Genomic DNA, 9,835 nt, shown 5'->3' with positions numbered 1-9,835 from the left:
CATTTTTAATCTCTATTTTATCACACTCATAAAAATAATCTTATCTTCCAGTTGAATTTAAACTTTTTGGTCACCCAATTATCATATTTACTGAAATTTTGATCTCAACCATATTTATTTACCCAAAAATAGTTATTTTATGCCTCAAGATTAGTTGCCCGAATTGTAAATTCGAGAGGGAAATATCAATTTTAGGGCCCAAAAATCACCTTATATTAAGATGAAAATCATCACTTCTGGAGTAATAAATATGGTTGGGATCAAAATTGTAAATAACATAATAAGTGTGTGATCAACAAAGTTTGATTTTAAAATGGGTTAGAAATGCTATAACGAGTACCTAGGGCACTTTTTAAAGATCTTAATCGATATATTTTTTGTGAAAATTTGTGTATTTAATGTAGTGAAAATTGAAGTATGAAAAATGCTAGAACACTTTTTTTCTGGCGCTCTTTTTAACACGCACTCTTCTATTGGATGAAACTCATGTGAGTCTCAATATTTTATTTTATTTTACAAGGAGTCCTTAAGGAGTGGCCCGCGAAATGAGAAATGATAGGAAGTATGAGAAATTGAAGTATCAGAAATGCTAGAAACACTATCTTCCTTAATTTTAAATCCTTAAAAAGTATCTAGCGACACTCGTTAACAAAATCAAAATTATTTTCATGAGTGTGGTAAAATAGGAGACCCGATGTGCAATAAAACTTACCTTTATTTTAATAGACTTTAAGCTCCTAGAGAAGGTCATAGAGCTGATATTTGCCTAATAATACAAAAGTAGCAAACTGAGGAGAAATATGAATAACCACAAAGGAAAACACTATTATGATCTCTCAAAACTCCTTCACAAGTCGCAAGAGTACCATAAATTGACATTACATTATCCTTATTAATCTTTAACCAACCTTGGTTTGGAGGCTTCCAAAAAGACCAATTTGAATATGTGACATTCTAAATCTCAAAATAGATTATTTAATAATTATACTAGCTTATAGTAACATTTGCAGCTGTTTAAATAAGGATTTTAATTGTACAACAAAAAAAAGATTTTAAAGTTCATAAGTTCTAACTCAGTTGGCAAAATGTCAAAACTGTTAGGTCTGACGTCGAGATTGGGGTTTAAACCCCAACTCATCTGCGTATTCATTTCGTCTACCCACCAACATTAAGAAGAAGAAAAAAAGATTTAAAAAAAATCCTTTTTGAAAACATTTAAGATATATCACAGACACAGCATAAACCCTCACCTTATTTTTATTTGTAAATGAAACTTCACATTTAGGATAGCTTTGTAATGTTTATAATGTGAAAACGAAGTTAATACAGTTCAACAATTTTCTGAGCCAAATTCGGTATTCGATCAAAACTAAAGACAGAAATTGATTGCCACTTTTAAATAGAGAAGATTACTTCAAATATCATTTTCAAAACATATATATGGAACTTGATATTCTTTTTACATGACAAGCTAGTTGCATGATACACATGCTCCAGTTTGAGGAAGTTATAAATTATTTCCACTATGGGATTTTCTAATTTCCTAAATAGACTAAATAGTTCTCTAATTTCCTTACTTTTGAGAGTAACTCTTGTATACAAATACAATTTTAGTGTGTAATACAGAGAATTCATTCAAATTATTCAAAGATATAAATTACATTGATTTTATTAATCTCATTAATACTTGACACTATAACAAATTTGATTGATATACAATACACATTCAGAGAAATCCCTCAACCATTGGGGAAATAATATGACTAAAGTTTAAGTTTAGGAAGCAATTTCGTATTAGCTTTGAACAGGAGAGATAAGCAACTCAGCCGCCTTTTCTAATACATTTAAGCGCAAATCAATGAGATAAGCAACTCAGACGCCTTTTCTAATACATTTAAGCGCAATTAATGTGAAGCTTCCAGGAACGAACTCAAGGAGCTTATCAAAGATTCGTATACCTGTATTCCCTTCATGTACACGGTATCGCGTAGATGCTGTATGTGAAAATCACAGGAGTAAAAAAAAGTTAATAATATAGTAAAGAGTTCGTGCAGAATGGAATAAATGTTACACAAAATAACTAAGAATTGGAAAAGTTGTTTAACCTCATTGTGATCATGAAGCAAGATGGGAGTATTTTTCATTGGGGAGAAACCAAGTACAGGAATCCCTTTCTGTCGAATATATCGAGCATCAGTTGTGGATGCAAGAATTTCAGGCCTCGAAAGTTTTTCTCCAGCTGAGGCTATAGCCTGCTTGAAAACTAACCACCATGGATTGGAATCATTAGTTGCAGTCATTAAAGGATGCCCCAAACAGTCTCTGAGTGGTCCTTTCTCTATGATCTGCAATATTTAATTTGTCGAGAAATTAATGACAAAGAAACTGGTTTTAACAAAAGAGCCAAGATTTCATTAATATATTTTTGTTTCTTATTTTATATTTTATAAACATTCCTAAAATAAATTATTGATGAAGAAATGTTCTACCATGTTAGGAGACTACGTTTGATGATAACTGATAAAGTCTAGTAGTACAAAGTAATAGAATAAATTATGACATATAAAAGATCTCATTAGCTTTTATACATTGTACTATATAACATGTTAATTAAAAGAGAAAAAGGCTTCTAAGGTGACATAGAGATAACTTTACGCAAGAAAGAAACCGAACGGCCATCAACTCATTCAACGAGGCAAAATCCATTAAAATAACTGATCTAATTGTTACAAATCACATGATCAAAGAGATGAAAAAATCATATCTTAAGAAAAATAAGCTTAAGAGTGTAAAAAAACTCATTAGATTTAATAGACTAAAGATAGATGGATATGATTACGCTTTGCTATTCATAGAGTTAGGAGAAGATTAACAAACTAACTAAAATCTTAACTAACTAACTAACTTTTATATTTTAATACTAATATTCACTATAAAAATCTTTTTTGTAAGAGTTTATTATTTGCCTGCTTTTATGATAATCAGGTCTAATGATATTGATTAATAAAAAACACCATTTAGTTTGCAAACATTAGCACCATCTCAGATACTACTACTACACTGGTGTTTTCTTCTACCTTTATCAACAGTAAACTCTGCCATCAGTGTCAGAGAGCATATGGAGTTTGTTTATTGCAAATAACAAGAGGGTGGCAGTGGTCAGAAAAGCAGAGTCGGTGGTGATTACAGTGCCAGAAAATTTTATTCAGAGTGCCAAAACTCAACAATGGTGTCCCAAAAACAGCAACAGAGCTCAGTAATTGATGAAAGCATGGGAGAAGACAAGTGGACAGCGAAAGAGTTGAAACTTGAAGTCAAGAACAAGAAAAAATATCTTTTCAAACCATAATAGAATAACAGAGTTTTAATCTGATCAATCATCGGTTGGGCAACATTGCCTACCGGACCCACCTGACCTGTAGGGGTATTTTTGCATTCGGTCAGTCAACTCGAGTTGGCGGGTCCAACGAGTCAAACCAACAGTTACCATTGGGCTAAAACGGTTCGGTTGGGTGGTTTCTCGGGGCCCGTTAGGACCATACCCATCATTATATTATTATTATTAGGGAAAACTACACTCACCTCCCCTAAGGTTTATTAAAATGACAGTTAGACCCCCTCTAGTTTTAAAACTAACATTAACCTCCCTTAAGTTTCTATCAAATAAACAAACACCTCCCTTTTATATTAACACCATTAGTTCTCCATCAAATTGTTTTTTTTTGGACCGAGCAACCAAAAAGTTCATTGGCTCTTAATTTCACAGATGTTATTATTTGAAGCATTTATTTTCTCAATATGAACGACCAACGTAGCTGCAGATCTTGCAAAACAGAACTACAAATTTTACAATCCAAACATATATAGCAGAAGAAACATTAACAGTAAAAGCACCACGAGAATCAAATGCTTTGCATTTGATGTTTTATTGGCTTATCACCATTTTAGGTACCAAATGAAGAGGGTCATAAGGTGAATGAGGAGCCATTCTATAACATCCGAAGAACATAATTAGGACTTGAAGGCATAGCATTAGCATTTGCACTTCAATTTACATTTACTACTCTTTTCTAACACTGTAAAAGTTGACAAGCAAACCCATGTTAGGATTTGTAGCGCAAGCATTCTTCACATAATATTGAAATTGAAAAGCATCTTCAAGGCTCTGTCCTTTTCTCCACATGAGATAAGCAATGACAAAAGAGTTTGATTTAGAAACACCTTGTCAACAATGAATAAGAACAAGATCAACTAGAAACACCGAGGGATCCATGAAACTGATCGGAAAAAAGAAAATTGACGGAAAGTTAACAAGAAAGGGAGGTGTTTGTCCATTTCATTAGAACTTAAGGGAGGTTAGTGTTACTTTTAAAACTAGAGTGGGTGTCTGTCTCATTTTAATAGACCTCAAGGAAGGTGAGTGTAATTTTCCCTTATTATTATTATTAAAATTATTACTACTTAGCTTACATAGACAGGCCCACACACCCTAGGCCAAATAAGCTTGCTGAAATTATTTAAAAAAAAAAAAAAAGGCCCGGTAAACACATCAAACCCTAAATACTTAACATAATCCGACTCTAGTTAGCTAAAATCCTCCCTCACTTTCACTCTGATTGATACCCTCACTCTCCTCTCTGACCCCGTCGGCAACATAATCCTAACCCCCAAATCTTTCTGTCGTCCTTTGCTTTCTTCAAATTTTTTCTGTTTAGCTTCTATAAGTAATAGTTTCCTTAAGTTTAGCTTCAAAATTGTTTTTGTTTTCCTGAGTTAGAGTTAGGTTTTCTTGCCTGAACCGTATCAAACTGACCATATTTACCTGAACACAGAAAAACCGATCCCAGAAACGGACACTACATTTCACCCGCAAGTTGGGCCGGTTATCCTTGAAATTGTTGTTTGCTTCTTCTTTCGTTTTCTTCAAATTGTTTTCTGTTTAGCTTCTATAAGAAACAGTTTCCTTAAGTTTAGCTTCAAAATCGTTTTTCATTTTCCTGAGTTTTCACCTTAGAGTTAGGTTTTCTGTGTTTTCTTGCCTGAACCGTATCAAACCGACCATATTTACCTGAACACAGAAAAACCGATCCCAGAAATGGAAACTACATTTCACCCGCAAGTTGGTCCAGTTATGCAGTTTGGGCCCAAACTGATGCCCACCCTTAGTCTATGCTATCATGTTATGATTGTAGTATAATCAAATAAAGTCAAGCTTTTGCTGTACTTTTTTGATTTTTCAGAACTATAGAGAAAAAAAATACTAGATACTCTTAAGTAGGTTTTCTCTCCGAAGGGTCTCCTCTATTGTGTTACACAATCACTCTAATGAGTTCCAGCTTATTCGTTGTAACTTGAGGCAACAGTTAATGTGGACCACCATTATAGTCCATTTGGTACCATTGTTTTTCACCGTTAGATTTATCTAACCCTAACACTTGTATGGTGCACTTCTAACCCTAACACTTGTATGGTGCACTTTCTAAACTGGATAGTCTCCCATGCACAACCCTTTCTCCCCTTCCCTTCAGCCAGTCACGCTTCACTGCCCAAATCATTTGGTTTGTCAACAATGATGATTCAATAGTTGCAACTGAAATATTATTCTACGAAAATCGATGAATCATGTTCTATGACACAATCCAAACTAAAACAACAATGTCAAAATGAATCACGTTCTACAAAAATCATCGATAGTGAGTTTCTTTGTTGGATTTAAAGTTTGAATTTCTCATCATTCAGGAGGTCAATCTCTTAATCATGCACGGGTTTTCACAAAGTTAAAAGTTGTGTCTTCTTCCTTTCCAAAAAAATGTAAATTGTTTCTTCCTGTTTATTGCCATTCCTTAGCTTTAAGATGACCGATAATGGATTATGGGTTGAACTATCTCCAATTGAATGTCCCGTTTTGGTTGGAGTTGCAACCATCCATTTTTGTTCATTCAACCCTCAAAATGACATGTAAAGATTAAGTGTGAATCCTTTAAGATCCACGTCCCCTGACAGAATACAAAAACTTATCCAAATGTTAGTGAAGCAAAAAGAATATGGAATGGAGGTGACTATAACCATATTCTTGTTCATCTCGTTGATCACAGTCGGAAGTAACATGAGGCTGGACAGTGACATGGAGTGCAAAGATAAGATTATTTTTGGGTCTGTAGCAGAAGAGTCATAAGGGGCGAAGGATGGTGTAAAACAGAAAAGAGGTGCCACAAATTAACTGCACAACCGTGTGGTGTCCGGCTGGAAACACCAGAATTCAACATCGATTCCTCGAGCAAGCTGTATCTTTGCCTGCAGACAACCTACTAATCTTCCTGTTGCAGTTCCACAAGAGAGTTAACCTGCCTTTTACTAAAAAGATAAGATTCTTTTGGGTCTGTAGCAAAAGAGTCATTGTCATCCAGTGTCATGGCAGAGGGAAATGTAAACTGAATTGACCCAAACGGTGGAGGGGAACATGAACTGGGTTGACAGAGGCAATGAGACAGTGACTACAGGATTTGCGTTGAGGGAGTCAAATACTGAGAAACATGAAAAGGGGAAAAAATTTGTGTGGAATATCTATAAACTAAATTCAGTGGAACTACAATGCAAAAGTTAATCCAATGATTATAAATTTTAGTGCACTATGAACCAAATGGCGATCTATTATCCTTTGCTTGTAACTTGCTAATGTTGACCTCTTTAGGATTCACATTTGTTGCAAGGCACTTATAACCAACTTACCATAAAGTGAGATAAGGGAATTAACAAATTCCATAGTTGTCAACCTCCTCTGAATCAGCAAAGTAATTCCTTAGGAATTTGTATCTTCCTATACAAATATCATTGTCTTTATGTGGGAAAATTTGATTTGGAGCTTCAAGTGATACCATGTTGTAGTACCGAAGATATAGTAAAATTGTTGTTCACCAAGGTTAAGTTTTATTTGCTTAAAAGTAAGGGACTGGACAGGATAGCTCCATTTATACCATGTTTGATTTAAAAAACTACTCAAGGAAAAATGCGGAGCAAGGGGGAATTGGACAAAAGCTGAAATTCTTGTCCCTCACCGAACCATGGGACAAATTTTTATCACCGGTGAAAAATATCTAAATACCAAAATACCCTTTCATTTTCTACTAAAAATGGTCCTCTCTCCCTCCTCCCTCTCTGTGATATCTCTTTCTCTCTTATCTCTCTTTCCACTCTCTCTCATATCTCTCTCTCCCACTCTCTTTCTGAAACACACCAGAAATGAAATTAGAGATAAGAAAATGAAGGTTTACAGGTATCAAATGGTTTCCTTCCAAGAAATTTGACAGTCTTGGTCCCTCCCTTCCAAGAATTAGAGAGCTTGGTCTCTCCCTCCCATAAAAACAACCATCCAATAATCAGTTTCTCCTTTCCTTTCTATAATTATTCCTAAGAATAAATAGCATAGTCATAAAATGAGAAGCTAAATAGTGAGAATGGAATAGTAAATGTCTAGCAAGCAAATGATTTGAATACATAAAAGGGATGTAGAACAATCTGAAAATACAATACCAGGACATTGTCAACGCAAAGCAAGGGAAATCCAAAATCCTGTTTTGAGCAAAATTTATAGCTCACTTCACCTATGACTAGATACTAACTAGTTGGTGCCTGAAACTACAGCAGTATTACCCAAGAAATAAAAATGAGAATTTGCACCCATGACATAGCTCAACTCACATCACACCAAGTATATATGGGGACTACCCACCCTTGTTTCAGACCCACCTCCTTCAATGTACCAACATCTCTCCCAGCTTTCAAAAATCCCTCTCAATTTCATATCTTGGTGCTTTCCATCGTGCTCAAAAGGTACCACATCTCTATTCTCTACTTGGCTTTTTGTACAAATTATTCATATATATTATAGTATGTTACTCATTCATAACTATATATTTGTTTGATTGAACCAAGGTGCTGCTGGGAATTCAAAGGGGGGCGGCAGCCTTGATATGAGCAGTGAATTACAAGAACAAAAGAGTTGGACGCAGCGCAGGTGTATAAATGGAATAAAAAACGAGCTTCCTTGTCCTCATGGCCTCGCTTAAGAAAAGGAAGGCACCGCATTTTTACTTCCCGTCTCTTCTATTATTTACTAACCAAACAAGAGACTCATCTCTCTTCTCTCATGATCTCTTTCCTATTTCTCTAATAACAAAGTGTAAGTATTCCAATTTCCACAGTCCTTTTTACTAGTTATACCTATAGGAACTTTCTTAATTAAAAACAAAAATCATTTTGCAATAAAATCCCAAAGAAAAATCAGACTTTTCATAAGAAACTGACCTCAAATGACATATTTCTAACAGAGGGTGCCCATTCAGCAGCAATTCTCCTCTTCATTTCATCAGGATCTGTCGTAGGAGTCAACCTAAGATCAAAACCAGCCTCCGCCTCCGAAGGTTGCACATTCATCACAAACCCCTTCATAAACACCATTCAACAACATCAAACATAAATCAACAACCATCTTCTCAATTAACAACTGGATTCAATTAATAAACACCTTATAGTGATTTCACACATACATCCAATCAAATCGTACTATAAAAATAACAAATGGATTTACACATATATTAGCATAACAAAGTGGCATCAATGATTTTTACACACGCATTCAATCAAATCGCAATGTAAAAAATAAACGGTGTTATGATGAAATACGAGACTCACATCATGAGTGGGAACTCCAGCTTTAACATAAACAGGATTAACCGAAACAACCTCCGAATTCAACGCCTTCCCAGCCTTAACAACATCAAACTGACTCTCCCTAAACCTACTCACAACCTCAACACTCTTCATCAAATTCTCCATAGCACTATCATCATACAATCTCGAACCATGCCCCGGTTGCCCCGTAGCCTTAATCTTCAAATTCCACGGAATCCTATCCGCATAAAAAACCCTAAACTCATCACCAACCGAAGCTTGTCCTTCATCTAACGCAAATCCAACATTCATCTTTTCAAATTCATCAGACTCCACAAACATCGCCCAACCGCCAAATCCACCAACTTCCTCATCAGGAACTAACGAGATATGAACCGTCCGAACCGGAACAAAACCCTTGCTGTTAAGACTCCGTATAGCTTCTAGGTATTGCATAGCGATGCATTTATCATCCTGTGCACCACGGGCGAAGATAAGGCCGTCCGCGTCGCGAACGGCCGAGAAGGGAGGATGGAGCCATTTAGAGGGTTCAGCAGGGACGGAGTCGAGATGGGAATTGAGGAGGATGGAAGGGAGAGAAGGGTGGGACCCAGGCCATGTAAAGAGAAGGAGAGGCTTCCCTGGTGAGAATTCAAAGGTTTTATGATAGATGGAAGGGATGGAGTTGGATTGGGAGATGAGGTAGGAGATGGCGGAGGTGTAGTCTGGGGTTGGGTGTGCGGTGTTTATGCGAAGGTAGCGTTGGAAACGACTGATTGGAGTGTCGTTTTCGTGTTCTGAGTGGGTTGTTGTGGAGAGAAGGAGAGTGAGAAGTGTTAGTGAGAGAATAGAGTGTAGTTGTCTTGTTGTCGCCATGATTGGGGAAGTTAAGACAGCAACTCAGCTTTTTCTTAGGATAGAGTGAGTGTATTACTGATTAAATTTTTTAGTTTATCCCTCCAAAATAAAATATAATTTTGTTTAAATAATAGGTAATACTAGTCGTTTTGATCACTCCTGTAAATATCAGCGGCAACAACTTAGCTTAGTTGGCAGATACAATGTATAATATATGTAAAGTTGGGTTTGAACTTCAAACACGACAAAAAAAAAATTAGCTATAATAATCGTTTAGTGTATCAAAATTTTAAAATAGTTCTTTATT

At 35.6% G+C, this 9,835-nt stretch overlaps 1 protein-coding gene across 1 annotated transcript; it reads right to left on the bottom strand.

The window, feature by feature from the left end:
• Positions 1-1,581: 1,581 nt before the first annotated feature.
• On the bottom strand, positions 1,582-9,584 carry LOC11437031 (aminoacylase-1). The gene is made up of 4 exons (XM_039834441.1): positions 8,692-9,584; positions 8,305-8,442; positions 2,106-2,345; positions 1,582-1,994 (listed from the first exon to the last, which is right to left on the bottom strand). Exons 1-4 carry the CDS (start codon positions 9,544-9,546, stop codon positions 1,905-1,907), a joined length of 1,323 nt encoding a protein of 440 aa, XP_039690375.1. The 5' UTR covers positions 9,547-9,584; the 3' UTR covers positions 1,582-1,904.
• Between the last annotated feature and the right edge of the window lie 251 nt (positions 9,585-9,835).

The sequence above is a fragment of the Medicago truncatula genome, chromosome 5 (assembly GCF_003473485.1).
Source record: "Medicago truncatula cultivar Jemalong A17 chromosome 5, MtrunA17r5.0-ANR, whole genome shotgun sequence".
Lineage (NCBI taxonomy): Eukaryota > Viridiplantae > Streptophyta > Magnoliopsida > Fabales > Fabaceae > Medicago > Medicago truncatula.
Note: the sequence above shows the minus strand (reverse complement) of the source record. Positions and strands in the feature narration are given on the sequence as shown.